Source organism: Doryrhamphus excisus, chromosome 10 (genome assembly GCF_030265055.1).
Source record: "Doryrhamphus excisus isolate RoL2022-K1 chromosome 10, RoL_Dexc_1.0, whole genome shotgun sequence".
NCBI classification, from domain to species: Eukaryota; Metazoa; Chordata; class Actinopteri; order Syngnathiformes; family Syngnathidae; genus Doryrhamphus; species Doryrhamphus excisus.
The window spans coordinates 7,363,049-7,380,196 of NC_080475.1; the positions used below are offsets into that span (position 1 = coordinate 7,363,049).

A 17,148-nucleotide genomic window follows, 5' to 3' on the forward strand; every position below is an offset into this window, starting at 1 on the left:
AGGCAAACCACAGCAGGAATTTCACACACATAAAGTCAAAATATTGAGGAAAAAGATGCAATTTTAAAATTCAAATTCATTCCAAAATTCCATTTTAGTCCTGAGAAGAAAAATTGAAATCAATTTCTAAATATTTGGAAAATTTGCTTCCATTCATTCATTCATTCATTTTCTATCGATTATCCTTACAAGGGTCATGGGGGTGCTGGAGCCTATCCTAGCTGTCTTGGGGGAGAGGCGGGGTCCACCCTGGACTGGTGGCCAGCCAATCCCAGGGCACATATAGACAAACAACCATTCACACTCACATTCATACCTATGGACAATTTGGAGTGGCCAATCAACATGTTTTTGGGAAGGGGGGGGGGGCAGAATAACCACGCATGCAACCACTTGACCACCGTGCAGCCCTATTATTATTATTATTATTATTATTATTAGCATAAGCATGCCCCCCTCACCAAAGTGGCCAATTCCATTTCCTGTCAACATGACCTCAGTGTGACCATTATCTGAGGGCACGTGCACGCAATCAATCCCCCCCACAGGACACCTCGCATGAGCGCGTGATCGTCTCCGAGTGAATCATGCACACGCCCTCTGCGCGTGCACGCAGCTCTCATCCAGCCTATCCACCTTGGACCCCTGTGGGCATGACCTTTGACCCCTCCGGCGACCTTCTTGTTGCTGTCACAACTCTGCATGACACGCACCCGCACGTCTCACACACGCACGCACCACACACCCACCCTCCCTTTCCCGCCAGCAAGCAGCGAGGATGTGCGTCGTGCGCGCAGGATGGCGGGTCATTCGTGTCACGTACACCCCCCCCCCCCAGTCTATTATTTTGGCCCCGAGTAAACATCTTAACATGCGCCCCTCGTTGCACTCTTTGCGTGCAGGATGTGCGCGCGCAGCACGGCTTTGTATGCACGAGGGTGCAGGTGGAAAAGGTGCACGCGCGGCCCGATCATCAACATTCCTGTCGTCTTACCTTCACACAACACAAGCAGCACCAAGCCGGCCAGGGGGGTCCACGGGAGGGGGCAGCCCATGATGATGATGATGATGACGATGACGATGGACTTGTCCGATTCTTCTTGGAGATATTCCCGTAGCGCCCGACGATTGTTCTCCTACACGCGCCCGGAGCCGAACATCAGCCTGGTCCACTTGTCGCCTTCCCCGCCGCAGAGAGAGTCCACGCGGTGTTTGCGTCGGCCGCCAATGGCCAGCCAAGATAAAAAGCAATATTCCACAGTCCGAGTCTGGTCGGTCCGGTCAGGCTGAAGGTTCTTGCACCAACAACAAGCATCCAAACTTGACATGGACGGATTTTTGCGGGTCCCGCTTCGTCCGCGTGTGTGTGTGTGCGTGTGTGGGTGCGTGTGTGCGAGTGTGTGCGAGTGTGTGCGTGTGTTGGTATGCAGCGCGCCTCGTCGCCCCTCAGCCCGCAGCACAGCACGCCGAGCGCGCACAAGGAGCCCCGGCGTGAGTGACAGGGAGCCCGCCCCAATCGGCGCGGGCGCAGCGAGTGAGGGGCGGGGCTTGTGATCGCAGGGGCCGGTCGACGAGGTTGTCGTTGGCCAATCGGGGGAGCGCGCGATGAGAGCCTGTGTGCGTGCGTGTGCGTGTTAATGCTGTGTGATTTATTGCCACGACTGTGCCGCTGCAGTACTCGGAGACAACAGACCACGGGTGGGGGGGAGTGGGGGGGGGGCGTCATGCATCAGGACTGAGGGGGCAAGGAGGTCAGCTTAGCCCAGGTGGACTCAGGTGTGCAACCAGAAGAGGAACTAAAAGCAGTGGGGGCGGGGCTCTTATTATTTCTTGAAATATAGTAACTTCATAGTTTTACCTCACCAAATGAGTAATCAGTAAGCGGTAAAGTATCAAAGATCCTCTATTTGCCAGGAGCACTGGGGATGTGTCCAAATGGGAATCATACGTGGGGTGGTCTGAGACTAATATTAAAAATAGTCTGTTCCAGCATCAACAGTCTTCACGGCCATACAAGTGTAAAAGGAAGCCAACCCCAGCAATGGTCATCATCAAACAACGGCCGTTCACCACAAGCGATGCCAGTTAGCAGCTAGCGGCAGTCGACCCCGCCCACAGCTAACAGGAAGAGGAAGTCAGACAGTTACGAGGCCGGCGTCTTGGCAACACGTCCATATTCTAACAATGCACTCAAATGCCACCTGCTGCAGCCGGTGGGGCACTGCCCCGTGTGCCCCAGAGCAGAGCGGCAGGAAAGGATGATCTGTTGCCACGAGGGGCGTCCTAGAAAGACTGCCTTGTAGAAATGGGAAAAGCGAGGAACGTTGGGAATAAAGTTGTCTTTGTTGGGGCGCCTCATGAACTTCCTGGAAGCGTCTGACATTTTCCCGCCTCGGCCCGCAGAAAAATGAAGAAAGACAATTACTGCGATTCACTGCTGGCTGAGGCGCTTCCTGTGGCAGGGGGCTCCTGGGGGGGGGCGAGGGAGGAATTTCTTCATTTTAGGAAAGAATGACAGGTCAAACGGAAGACCCCCCCCCCCGTGTCACAACGCTTGCAGAGCACGGCACAAAGGCCGTCTGTGCTCAGGGACTCAAACAAGAAGCCGAGCCCTCCAGGGTGACGTGTCTGCAGATGTCCCTGCCGGGGACACTTGGGAGTCGACTGGAAGAGCACGCCCGTCCCAGGAGGAGGCCGGCGGTCCCCTTTGCAACAAAGCAGTCGTATTGTTAAGTCATTTCCTGCACGCCACGCTGAAGCTAATGACTGCATAATTGAGTGCAGTACGCAAGCTAGCCAGTAGGACGTGTCGGGACTTTCACGGAGATGGAAGGCAGCCGTAGTCACACTCGGCACAGCGAGCACCGACGGCGACCGCTAAGATTGGCACCTGGAGTCAAATGGCTCATGACTGGATGGAAACCATATGCTATGCTACTATAGTCCAGTATGCTACAATCAGTATGCTAAGTAGTATGCTACTATAGTCCAGTATGCTACAATCAGTATGCTAAGTAGTATGCTACTATAGTCCAGTATGCTACAATCAGTATGCTAAGTAGTATGCTACTATAGTCCAGTATGCTACAATCAGTATGCTAAGTAGTATGCTACTATAGTCCAGTATGCTACAATCAGTATGCTAAGTAGTATGCTACTATAGTCCAGTATGCTACAATCAGTATGCTAAGTAGTATGCTACTATAGTCCAGTATGCTACAATCAGTATGCTAAGTAGTATGCTACTATAGTCCAGTATGCTACAATCAGTATGCTAAGTAGTATGCTACTATAGTCCAGTATGCTACAATCAGTATGCTAAGTAGTATGCTACTATAGTCCAGTATGCTACAATCAGTATGCTAAGTAGTATGCTACTATAGTCCAGTATGCTACAATCAGTATGCTAAGTAGTATGCTACTATAGTCCAGTATGCTACAATCAGTATGCTAAGTAGTATGCTACTATAGTCCAGTATGCTACAATCAGTATGCTAAGTAGTATGCTACTATAGTCCAGTATGCTACAATCAGTATGCTAAGTAGTATGCTAAAAGCTTTCTAAATGCTTTGTTGATGAAACGGTCATTGATTTTTAAGAAGGTAAAAAGTATATGAATCACGTCAGTGTCTTCCCTTAGTCCCTAATGGCCGTGAGCAGGAGCAATAACAGCAGATTCATAAAGTGTTGTGGATATACTGTATGACAATATGCTATGAAAGGTCCTGAGAGCCCCCCCTCCTCCCCCCCATGATGAAATGACATTTTCATTGAAGAGCAGCGTGTTCTGTGCTCGGCTATGACATCCACGTTCATGTCAATCACATTGACCGGTCTCAGATATCTGACCCAACACGTGGGTCTACATTTCATCCGTGATGCTGATCAAAGCAAGTCACGTGATTATTCGCCTCACGGCTTTCCTGACGCGCCACCACCCATCATTTCATCCCGGTCCTTCCGAGTGAGAACGCCGCTCGTACTTTGGAGGCGTACCACGCCTGCATTTGCACTTACACGTGCGTTGAGGCTATCGGCGTCTCAGCCCGAGCGCCCATCACCATCTCCGTCCCTGAGACACCTTGAGCGCCTGGGCTGGAATGACGTCATTTCACAGCCAATTAATAACGTAGAAAGTTAAAGTCTGCTGTTGGCGCCGTGTCCGCCAGGACAAACACGCAAGGACGCCTTCCTGACGCCGTCTGGCCAAGGGACGCTTCGGGCCAACCTGGCCGATGGGAACGTGGCCCTAAAAGTTGCAGATGCTCGTTCAGGACCGTCACGTGAGGACGTGCGGGCACCTTTTACCGCTTCCCTTGAACGGATGAAGGTTCAACGCCGAGTGTCGTGCACGGAGAGGCAAGGTCGGGCCAACAAATTCAACAAGGGAGGACATCTTTCTCCTTGATGTGCTTCCTTGTTGCCAAAGACGCCAGCCCACCACTGTGGGCGGGGCCAGGACAATGGTGGGTCTGGCACCAACAAATGAGTGTCCTGAGTGTCCTGAGTGTCCTGAGTGTCCTGAGTGTCCTAAGTGTCCTAAGTGTCCTAAGTGTCCGAGGCTGCAGTGCGGAACCAGACACCTCTGAGGACCCCCGCTGAGGCTGGACGGGAAGCCACGGATAAAGTCGGATCAGGAAACATGGAGGGAATTATTGATGAAGCCTAGCTCACTAAGTTGGCGTTCTCATCCTTTCTTGTTGTCATGGTTACTGACCATGTAGATGATCATTTCTTGTATTGAGGTGTCCGAGGCCATGCCTGATTATTGGATGGAAAATGTCTGAAATAAAGATGTTTCCTGGTGACTACACAGTAGAAGAAGCATCACGGTTCCACGTGGTCCATGACACCACATGTCACATGACTTTAGATTGAGGGAATATGCCAATATCCGTGTCAGCTGACATCGTTACCACTAATGAAGGGCTGGACTGTAGAGATGGAATAAAGCATTCCAGCTAGTATAGCTAGTATAGCATGTAGCTAGAATAGCATATAGCTATTATAGCATGCAGCTAGCATAGCATGTAGCTAGTATAGCATGTAGCTAGCATAGCATGTAGCTAGCATAGCATGTAGCTAGTATAGCCTGTAGCTAGTATAGCCTGTAGCTAGTATAGCCTGTAGCTATTATCGCATGTAGCTATTATAGCCTGCAGCTAGCATAGCATATAGCCGTTATTAGGGCCATCTCATCCATTCATTTCTAACGTTGCAGGACAGGCTAGCAGGCTAGCAGGCTAGCAGGCTAGCAGGCTAGCATGTGGAGGAAATCCAAGTCCTCGGAGAGAACCAATGCACACGCGGGGAGAACATCCACGCTTTCTCTACTAACGCCATGGAAACGCCATGACCCGCGGTTTTAGTGCTTTTGGAAGCGATGACCGAGCCATGCCTGACCTCAACAAGGATGAATTTGTGCTTTGATGTCCATCTTTCATGGGGGGGGGGGGTATAAAAGTGATTCCAAAGACAAATGTTCCATCTTGAGTGCTAGCGTATAATTGTGGCGCTCCATCTTCGTCAGGCTCCTAATTGCTGCTAGCATGCGTGCAGCCAGACAAGGATGGTGTTGAGCATGAATGAAGACGCACGGAGCAAGGGGGGGGGGGGGGGGGGTACCCGGCATATTCCACCAGGGCAAGATGGAGGCAACACGCTTCCTCCACAACTTTTGATGGACCCCCTCGTCAGTCCTGACTCCGCTGCCCCTCCTCTGGCCCCCCTGCCACTAATTAAAAAGTCTTCAGGACAGTACGCCACCAGCGCGGTGAGTGCCATCCATCATTGACGTACGCCATCCATCATTGACGTACGCCATCCATCATTGACGTACGCCATCCATCATTGACGTACGCCATCCATCATTGACGTACGCCATCCATCATTGACGTACGCCATCCATCATTGACGTACGCCATCCATCATTGACGTACGCCATCCATCATTGACGTACGCCATCCATCATTGACGTACGCCATCCATCATTGACGTACGCCATCCATCATTGACGTACGCCATCCATCATTGACGTACGCCATCCATCATTGACGTACGCCATCCATCATTGACGTACGCCATCCATCATTGACGTACGCCATCCATCTGGACCAACCAGCCATAACAACAGAACTTTTCTGTCAGGGCAAATCTTGGGCTATTTAGGTTTTCCACGCATGTCATGGTGGATGCGGAGCCATGATGAGGTCTTCCAGCTTGACCAGCTAGACCAGCTAGACCAGCTAGACCAGCTTGACCAGCTTGACCAGCTTGACCAGCTTGACCAGCTAGACCAGCTAGACCAGCTAGACCAGCCGTCCTGTGTGCTAAGAAGGGACATTGATCTCTTTGTCTTCAGCTCCACCAAAGCCAGGCCTTCCTTTTCTCTTCAACTGATGACAAGGATGAATTCCTCCTCCGAGCGAGCATCCCGCTCCATGGTGTGCTCTGCTGGGGGGGGGGGGGGGGGGCAGGGAGGTTAATGAGGAGGATGGCAGCAATGTGCTTCTTGCCTGAGGATGATGAGGATGAAGAAGACATGAAGAGGACGAGGGACATGAGTCCTCATGGCAGGAATAATATCCAGGAAACCATCATGGTTTGAGCTTCCACTCTCTCCCCTCGGTTGCAGCACCTTTCTGGAGTCCCCGGGGGTGGGTGGGAGTGGGGGGGCACCTGCGGCACACCTTGCATCAGGCACTCAGACCCCAAACTGTCTTGCTACATTTGGTACTGCCGTCCTTTGACATCCATCCATCCAATCATCTTCTCCCGCTTATCCAAGGTGGTGGGGGGGGCAGCCTAAACAGGGAAGTAGACGTCCCTACCCCCCCCCCCCCCCCCGGCCCATGCCAAGCAGAGACATCCTGACCACCTCATCTGGTTCAGCAGGTGGCACTGGTGGACTCAGACTTTGGTTTGATTGGCGTGCCATGGCATTTGTGGGCGGCGCCACCCCAGCTGGTGTTGAGTTGCTGCAGACGCCTTGTGTCGGTAGGGGCTCCTCGCACGTGCACGTGTAGGATTGGCTGCTGCTGGCGTGCAGGAGATGCCAGCCATCTTCCAGGCGACGGTTGTTGCATCACCTTTCCATCTCGTCCTGGTCCCTTCAGCCTTTGTTCCAGCAGGGATGGGCTCCTCTTGTTTCACACCACAATTGATTTCTGCCTTTGTTACCGCTGACGCAATCTAGCAATCATCTCCCGCCTCCTCGCCTCGCCCGGCCTATCCATCTCATCTTCTATCTGGCCGCCTCCCGCTCCTGCAGCTCATTATGGGGCGGGGTCGCTGGACTCGCGAACTGGGTGAGGGCGGAACGACGTCTTGATTGGATGCGTTACAAAAGTGGAACCCAATCTACGCTGCAGCCTCGTGTGCTTTTACCCAATACCAGACAACGCTCCAACGCTCCCCAACGTACCAAATGCTCCAGTTGACCCCAAGGCCTCCTCTCATTGGTCTCCAAAAGTAACCACCGGGTTCTCTCATTAGCGAATCGCCTGTGGCTGTAGGCAACCTCCTGTTGTTTTGAGTTTTTACCAACTCCACAAGATGGCAGTGACTGCCTTTCAGCAGCTTTATCTAGCTCTGCATGCCCAATCAAATCTTCCTACTCCACTTGGTGTGACGGTCACAGTTACACTTACACTTTACTCTTACGTTACTGTTACATTTACTCCTACGCTATGGTTACTTACATTTACACTTACGTTACTGTTACATTTACTCTTACGTTACTGTTACATTTACTCCTACGCTATGGTTACTTACATTTACTCTTACGTTACTGTTACATTTACTCCTACGCTATGGTTACTTACATTTACTCTTACGTTACTGTTACATTTACTCCTACGCTATGGTTACTTACATTTACTCTTACGTTACTGTTACATTTACTCCTACGCTATGGTTACTTACATTTACTCTTACGTTACTGTTACATTTACTCCTACGCTATGGTTACTTACATTTACTCTTACGTTACTGTTACATTTACTCCTACGCTATGGTTACTTACATTTACTCTTACGTTACTGTTACTGTTACATTTACTCCTACGCTATGGTTACTTACATTTACTCTTACGTTACTGTTACATTTACTCCTACGCTATGGTTACTTACATTTACTCTTACGTTACTGTTACATTTACTCCTACGCTATGGTTACTTACATTTACTCTTACGTTACTGTTACATTTACTCCTACGCTATGGTTACTTACATTTACTCTTACGTTACTGTTACATTTACTCCTACGCTATGGTTACTTACATTTACTCTTACGTTACATTTACAGTTAAAGTTACAGTTACAAACAATATGAAAAGGAAAAAGTCAGCATTCCCTGTGTCGTACACAGGAGTCATGTGACTCTGGTCTTACAGATGCGACCTTTTAAGGCCTCCAGCGTGTTTTTTGGGTGGAGGAAGGAAATCAATGTGCTGATGTTTATGTATTGATAATCACACCAATAAGTCATCTCTGCTTTGACATTCAATTTTCTTGTAAAGAATAACTGACACAGCTTTGTTGACTGATAACTCCATCTGGGAAAAATCCAATAAAGGACACCAACATGTCCCTCCACTGGATACCTTCAGTACAGGGAATTACACAGGGATGGATGGATGGATGGATGGAAGGATGGAAGGGGGGAAGGATGGATGGAAGGAGGGAGGGAAGGATGGAGGGAAGGATGGAAGGAGGGAAGAATGGATGGAAGGAAGGATGGATGGAAGGATGGATTTGAATTGATTGAAGCGGGTATCCAAACGGGGTAGGTGTGTGTTTAGCATCCCACAAAGTGATGCTAAACAATGGGGAGACAATCACGAGACACGACATGCCAGGATTGCAAGTTGACTTTTGAGGATAGTACAATGACCAATGCCCAATGCCCAATGCCCAAGGCCAACATGTCTAACCCTGGAAAGGCTAAGCAGTAGAAAAAGGATGAATGCTTTAATGCTTTAATGCTTTAATGCTTTAATGCTGTAACGCTTTCATGCTGTAACGCTTTCATGCTGTAACGCTTTGCTTTGGGTTGCTTTGCTTTGCTTGTGTTGGTTTGTGTATGTCTGCTTAGGTGAAGTGATGGACATTTGATGACATCTGAGCAGTACGGGGGTGGGGGGTGTGAGTATCCCGCCAGTAGAGGGCACCCATCTGCCACACATCACCCTGGAAGCACCCCCCCCCAGGAGAATGGCGCCCCGGGAAATCGGCCGTATGGCCGAAGCTAGAGCCGCCACTCCTGACGTTTACATGAACGTACAGAAAGATTCCAAAGCATTAACGATGGCGATCAATCAGGTGAAGGCTCTTATAGATTCAAGCCGGGGGCTTTTGAAAGTCAATTACTTCCTGCCACCGGAGTCACAAAGTGCAATTCATGCAATTCAATGTTTTTCTGGCAGGACAATAAAATGAAATATGAATAATAATTGCATGCTGGAAACGCTGGGCTGGTAATGTCAGCTTGAGAGCATTTTCTCCACAATTCCCCACACCATGAAATGTAATTGATTGTATCGATTGGAAAAAAAGGCAGACAATATTATGCTAAAAACATTTTCCCCACCAGACGCCCACAGCGCGTGTGAATGTGACCTTTGGAAAACTCCTTCCTTTGGAAAAAAGACAGCTCTGTTCACTCGTCCTTTCCTGAGCAGGAACACGCCGGAAACGCTTCCAGCTGACAGAAAAATAGCAGAGGATCTTCTGGCCGTCGTCTTTCAAGCGGCGTGACGCCGGGCCTCCACGAGGGAAGCAAAGAAAGCTCGCTTGGACGCCACTCTCTTCTGTCCAATCAGCGACCTTGATATTCTCTCCTCCTGTTAGCATTTAGCATCGCTACGAGCAGACATTTTTGCGACGGGGGATCCAAAAGAGCAGTTTTAGAGCAGCATAGCATTCATACCTTCATAGCTAACAGCAACCACCTGCTGTGGAAAGGATGCACAGCAACCCTGGAGTCCCGAGCAACTCTCATCCTGTCCCAATGTTGGTGTGAGCACCAGTTACTTCCTGTTTCGTGGTGATAGTTTGGATTGATAACAGTCTAGTGTGGCTGACCTCCTCGTACTTTTTGGGCCAGAAGAAGAAGTTGCCAAGTGGAGTCCAGAAGGAGCTGAAGACGTGCAGCAGGTGTCGGAATGCTCCGCCTGCTTCTGGAGGCCAAAAGTTCTAATCTGCAGAGAGAGGAGGTGTATAATTCTAGCTGGGGGCGCCTCCTCCGGGGCTGAGCCTGCCGTCCAATCAGCTTCCAGCCTTTATCTGCACGGGAAGAAAAGCCTGCCATGTTTTTGCATTTGCATGAGGTGACTGCGTGAAGACTGGGGTGGTATTTTGGTTTGCGTTGCATGTGCTCTGCTGACAGGAACAATGTTCTACTTTGGTCTTATGATGTCGACGCCAATAAGAAATTGGACGCTAAACGTGCCGCTGGAGCGCTCAGGAGTCATTACGTCTAATTACGGCAGAGAATCAACCGTGTTCATCGAAAACAAGCAAGAACAGCAAAGATCGGAAACATGAAAATCCTCCTTCTCCTAAATGGGCTAAACAAACTGAAGCCTTCTTGTTATTATTATTATTATTGGTATCACTATTATTATTATTATTACAGCTCGGCCAACTGCACGGCACACAAAGCATTGAGATATTTTTGTGCTTTGCTTCTCTGGGATCATTTAGGAGCCACAAGAGAGCAGCGAGGACGTTGCAAAGCAAAGCGACTCATTTTCAGCTCATCTGGCGTCTTGGCAAGGTCATTTATCTTCCAGTCACACGTGGCTCGTGCAACACCTTCTTATTCCAGCGCCACTAAAAATAACAGGACACCTTCAGCTTCTTCTTATCTTCTCGTGTGGCACCCATTCCCAACAACATCTCACATCATGATGTAGAAAAACCCGGCTCCGTACATTCTAAAGTGTCCCATTCATCCACCTTCTATGCCGCTTATCCTCACCAGGGTGGGGGGCAGGCTGGAGCAGTCTCATTCTGATTCTGACACCCTGGTCTGGTGGCCAGCCAATCCCAGGGCACATATAGACAAACAACCATTCACACTCACATTCATACCTATGGACAATTTGGAGTGGCCAATCAACCTAGCATGTTTTTGGAATGGGGGGCGGTGGGAGGGGGGAGTACCCGGAGAAAAGCCGCGCATGCACGGGGAGAACATGCAAACTCCACACAGAGATGGGGGGAATTGAACCCAGGTCTCTTTTTGTCACTAGTAATATATATGTAATATAATAATAATAATAATATATATATAATATATATAATAATATAATAATATATGCATATACATAAAAGCATGGAAACCACACTGAAGATGACTTTGACCTTCACTGAAGATGTGACGGAAAAGGCCTTGATGTGGAGACCACATTCATCCACTGAGGGGGGTCAGCATCATAGATCCCGCCACTGAAGAGGCCTACGAAGGAAAGATGCACAACCAGGAGGACGGAGGATTGCCGTCTGCTGGCACAAAGGACGTTTCCATCAAGTCCCGTGTTTTTACCAACCTGCTTCTCTGGGGGGGTGGGGGGGGTCTCTATGATGACATATTTGGAAGCTTTCTTTGAGCAAGAGGAGTGATGTTGGGCTATGAGCTCCGCCTCCTGGGGACAATGCAGTAGAGGAGCTCATGCGGGGCCGTGACGTGTCGCAGGTCTAGAATGAAATAAGGGATCATGTTAGGACCGACTCTACAGCTTGTCATCAAAAAGCACAAAGAAAAGGAGAAGAAGCAGAGCGGGGGAGAAAATTGCTTGTATTAGGAGAACAATGGAGCCCAGCACCTCTGCTGCGTCTGATCTCTTCTGGTTGTGCAGCTCAGTGCACCTCTTCTTTACACCTCGTAAACCACCTGAGGGACCAGGGCTTCTTCTCACACCTGCAGAAGGACTGCATGGTTTACCTCGGCGCTGCAAGCTGACCTGAGCTTCACACAACCCTGGGACTCGAACCCTTTGACATGCAGGGACATTAACTTCATTCACCTAGCATGTTTTTGGAAAGCGGAGTTGAACTCGGGTCTCCTAGCTGTGAGGCCTGCGCGCTAACCACTCGTCCGCCATTTTGCTCTTGATATTTTAAAAATAATAATAATGTTGTTAAAAATAACATCTATTTTTTGGAATATTTCATTAAATTGATTTTCCTCATATTATTACATTATTCTCCTAAAACGGGACTTTTCATTCATTCATCCATTTTCTACCGCTGATCCTCACCAGGGTTGCAGGTGTGCTGGAGCCTATCCCAGCTGTCTTCAGGCGGGAGGCGGGGTCCACCCTGGACTGGGGGACTTTATTCTCGTACTATCAAGTATTTTTAGAATGTGTTGAGGGACAACAAAGACATCCGTGGGCTGCTAATGGCCCTTGGGCCGCATGTTGGACACCCCCACCCTACAATGTTGGTCTCAAGCAGGGTTGGGCAAATGTTGGACTCGCGGGCTGCATTGCTTTAATAAAATGTATGGGGGGCCAGACGATATATTTTACAGGTACCAGGCCACCTGGAGGTACAGTACCTATAAATGTATGTGCAGGTACCAGTCCACCTGGAGGTACAGTACCTATAAAAGTATGTGCAGGTACCAGTCCACCTGGAGGTACAGTACCTATAAAAGTATGTGCAGGTACCAGATCACCTGGAGGTACAGTACCTATAAAAGTATGTGCAGGTACCAGTCCACCTGGAGGTACAGTACCTATAAAAGTATGTGGGTTGGGAGCCTTTGCCAGGAGCACTTTGTAACCCGCACACCACGCCAAATAACCACGCTGATAAAACGGCTACTTAAAGCATCCAAAGTTGGCTGAAGCCATGATGCCAGCTTGGATGATGAGGTTAAATGTTTACTTTGGAAAGAACGGGCATGCCGTATTCAAACACTTGGTGGGCCGGATGTGGCCCCCGGGCCGTAGTTTGCTCACCCCCGGTCTAGCGTAAGTTGATATTGCAGCGATTCGTTCCAGTCCACTTGCATTGAGGCCAAGTGGGGGTGGTGAGCCAGCCACTGCCTGTGTATGTCGCCACCTACAGGACTGGGGTGGAGGCGTTGGATCCTTTGGGGCGACATCGTTTTCAGTATCTTCGATATTTCATATTCAGCATCTCAGCTGAGGGTTTCACTTCCTGTCTGGTTTCTGCGTCAGCCCCTAAAACTTTTCACTTCCTCTCTCCTTCCACCCCCCCCCCCCCCGCACCCCCAAAGGGGAGGGCGCGCCACTATCCTGGCTTAATGGGCCCTGACTGTCTCTTCTTTTTAGCTGCGCCCTCATTCCCCATGCAGGACACGCTCCAGCGACCCCCCCTCCCCCCCGGGCCCCGCGCATTTCATGGCCTTCACTTGGCAAGGCCGCTTTCTCCCGAGTCCGCCATCTTTCCACTCATGTCCATTTCTTTTATTTGCGTTGGTGTCTCCTCCCTCTGCTCCGCCCTTCAGATGTGACATCTTCTCCTTTCATTCTTCGTGACCCCCTCCCATCTTTCATTACTTTGCTTCTCTCAAGTCCCCAAGCACCACAGATCAATGTCACCATGGATTCCATTCACTGACGTCTCCAACGTGCTGGACCCCCCCAAGCACAACCAAAACCTGGCATGACAGCATCCATTCATCCACGCATGCACGGGGACAACGTGCAAACTCCACACAGAGACAGCAGAGGGTGGAATCGAACTATATTCATAAATTACGTGTCATTGCTTTGATGAAATTAAAGAAATGCAATAAAGAAATCCCATTTTTGATGTCATTTTTATTTTGAGGATTCGAAAAAACAACAAAATGGAATGTGCATTGCATGCCCCTTATCTGGGCATCAAACAGGTAGGTAGGTAGGTAGATGAATAAAGTATCTAGCTAACCAACCTAGCTATCCTGGTGTTAGCTTGTCAGGTAGGTAGATGAATAAAGTATCTAGCTAACCAACCTAGCTATCCTGGTGTTAGCTTGTCAGGTAGGTAGGTAGATGAATAAAGTATCTAGCTAACCAACCTAGCTATCCTGGTGTTAGCTTGTCAGGTAGGTAGATGAATAAAGTATCTAGCTAACCAACCTAGCTATCCTGGTGTTAGCTTGTCAGGTAGGTAGATGAATAAAGTATCTAGCTAACCAACCTAGCTATCCTGGTGTTAGCTTGTCAGGTAGGTTGGTAGATGAATAAAGTATCTAGCTAACCAACCTAGCTATCCTGGTGTTAGCTTATCAGGTAGGTAGATGAATAAAGTAACTAAGCTACTAAGCTAACCAACGTGTTAACTTGTCAGTGTTATTCAGCCCCCAACCGTAGTAAGGGCGAGAGAAGGAAAATGTTACTTGTTGCTTCCAACCAACTTTATTTTAACATTCCAGCCCCGAGGCATTTCACACCGGACGAACTTCCTGGTTCAAAGGTCATGCAAGGCCACCCTACATAGCTGTCCAAGACAAGTGCCTGTAACACCCGAGCAACAAAACAATAATATCCCAACGTGTCATTCCAAATATATAGTGAGGAAAAGACTTTATAAAAACAGCCACTTTTTACTGAATATGTGCCTATGCCAGGATTGTGTTCTTACCGTTTAATGGCACTTCCGTTTTCGGACATGACTGGTCAGCTTCCCAACATCGGGCATGTAAGATGAATGCCATGCATGCAAATGATTGGGTCCAGGAAACGTTGAATCCTCTGTTCTCCTCGGTTAATTTTCTCGTTTTCCCTTTGGAATCCATGGCCCATCACACAGCCGCCGGTACCGGTTTGTTTCCAACAGGCACCTACCTGGCATCCCGCCCTGCTGATAGAAACGTGTGTCGCAGGCTATGACGTAAATCTTCCGTGACAGAAATGTTTAACTTTAATATTTATTCTACACGTTTTGACAGCATTGGAAAACGTTAAGAATGTTTGTGTCATGTTTGTCCTGCTACAGAAATCATATTAAAACAAAAATATATATTTCCCTCCCCCTTTTTCCATTTCCAAACATTTTTCAAAAAGCTCCAAGGAGCCACTAGGGCGGCGCTAAAGAGCCGCGGGTTGCCGAGCCTCGTTCTATGAGATCAATTGTGAGTCAGTAAGACTAAAATAAGGTTGAATAAAATGGAGCAAGTTGCAATGAGGATGGCATACAGTATTATAATATTATTATTATTATTATTATTATTATTATTATTATTATTATTATTATTATTATTATTATTATTATTATTATTATTATTATTATTATTATTATTATTATTCATTTTCTACTGCTTATCCTCACGAGGGTCACGGGGGTGCTGGAGCCTATCCCAGCTGTCTTGGGGAGAGGCGGGGGGTGCTGAGCATCCTGGACATTCATTTAGCTCTGCATGCGCTTCAAGATGTCTTGTTGTCTTGAAAAGAGGTTTCACATTTCCGGGCGTCTCCTTCTGCATTCCAGTGGTGCTGCGTATTGTTTCATATCGTCCACATTTGATATCATCCCCTGCAGTCAAAGCCTGCCCAGAAGGGGAGGGGCGGCAGCGCTGGATGCACTGACAGGATCTATGCACAATTCCTCTGCAGCGCTACATGACGGGACTTTATTACTCAGTTTTGCACAGAAATGGACGCAATATAAACAATGGACGCAATGTACGCATACGATGGACGCAACCACCGGTTGCCAGATGGATGGATGGATGGATGGATGGATTCATACCTATTCATTCATACACGGGGAGAACATGCAAACTCCACACAGATGGCAGAGGGTGGGATTGAACTCGGGTCTTCTAGCTGTGAGGCTAACCACTTGGGCTTATTGCGCCCAATACGGGCTAGGTTGCACACCCCTAATACATAAACACATGCACATATTATGAAACTATAGCTAATATTATGAAAAACTGACTCCAAATAAATTGTCTTAAAAATAAAGTTAAAATAGTACGGGAATAAAGTTAGCATTGCAAAAGCAACATTGGCATGAAAAAAGTAGGAATGTTTGATCCAAACTCCAAACCCAGCGATGGTGCGGCTTATGATGTGAACGTACGTGAAATGGCTTCAATAAAGCGAGAAGCGGCCATCATGCTTCAATCGTTTATTCCTCCCCAAAAGTAGCAGAGCTTGGAAAGGACGAAAAGCCATCCAATAAATACGGTAGCGTTTCTCAGCCACTTTTGTCTGCAGTGCGAGCAAACGGAAGTAAAAACATCTGCGAGGCGGAGTCACGCGTGGAAAGCCAAAAAAGCATCTTGTCAGAACCTGCAGCAGAAGCCGCACCCCTTGTAGGCCTGGCAGCAGTCGCAGCACCAGCGACACAGCGACAGGTTGCTCTGGCGCCGCCGTCGCACGCCGTACGCCATCTGTGATGGCACGTCTGGAAGTGCTGCCGCCGGAGCGTGGCCTCCTGCCTCCTCCACCTGCTGCACCTGCGTTGGTACGTTCCGTTTAAGGCCAATCCCCAACCACGCCCACCACAACAAGGCGGCTTCTTACCCCGCTGAAAGGGACCGCAGAGGTGGCCGGGGCGCACAGGAAGGCCAGCACGAGTGTCACTGCAACTGCAATGCTACATGCCTTCATGGTTAGTGGAAGTAGTGGTGGGGGGGCTTCGGCGATGCTGGAGGTGGGGGTCGGGGTCACAGCCGAGCACCACGCTGTTTTCTGTTCAGGGTCCTGTGGGGGGCTTCCTGTGGTCCGGCGACCTTCCTCGCTGCTATTTATCTACCCCCCCTCCGTTGCCATCACGCAGCCCGGGGAGGGGCGGCATGGCCCGGCCCCCTCCTGACAGAGGTTACCTAACGTCACCGCGGGGGAAGTTTTGACCCCCTCGCTCCTTCGCAGGTTTTGGATTTATTGATATTTTTGTGCTGATTGGCATTCATGTCCTCGCAACGGGAATCTTCACTGACGTTAGGATATGCCCCCCACCCCCTGATCCACATACTGTACCGGGGTGGGCCCCCCACGGCTTGGCTAGCAACAGAGGGCCATTAGCTGTCGGTGTCGTATAGGTTGGATACACGCGAGGCCGGCGTTAGGGTGAGCACGTTCGTAAGAAGGAAGGAATTGTGGCGTTCCCAGGACAGGACGTTCCCTGCGGCGTGGAGGTGGCCAACGTATCTCTCCTCAGAAACGCTTGGATTGCAGC

At 49.1% G+C, this 17,148-nt stretch overlaps 2 protein-coding genes across 6 annotated transcripts in view; both read right to left on the reverse strand.

The window, feature by feature from the left end:
• Positions 1-1,644, reverse strand: part of iglon5 (IgLON family member 5) — a 75,697-nt gene extending 74,053 nt beyond the window's left edge. For 2 of the 5 annotated variants that reach the window (XR_009131762.1, XM_058083619.1), the window contains exon 1: positions 995-1,612. Coding sequence is in view for 4 of the 5 variants with exons in the window: in XM_058083619.1 (XP_057939602.1) it covers positions 995-1,055 (61 nt within the window). In the remaining variant the exon portion in view is untranslated. Of the gene's footprint in view, positions 1-994 lie in introns of all 5 variants that reach the window. The other 3 variants (XM_058083616.1, XM_058083617.1, XM_058083618.1) reach the window with 3 other exon arrangements.
• A 14,436-nt stretch (positions 1,645-16,080) lies between these two features.
• On the reverse strand, positions 16,081-16,702 carry hamp (hepcidin antimicrobial peptide). Its single transcript, XM_058085657.1, has 2 exons — positions 16,494-16,702; positions 16,081-16,426 (listed from the first exon to the last, which is right to left on the reverse strand). The coding sequence occupies exons 1-2, from the start codon at positions 16,578-16,580 to the stop codon at positions 16,253-16,255; spliced, it is 261 nt and encodes an 86-aa protein (XP_057941640.1). The 5' UTR covers positions 16,581-16,702; the 3' UTR covers positions 16,081-16,252.
• Between the last annotated feature and the right edge of the window lie 446 nt (positions 16,703-17,148).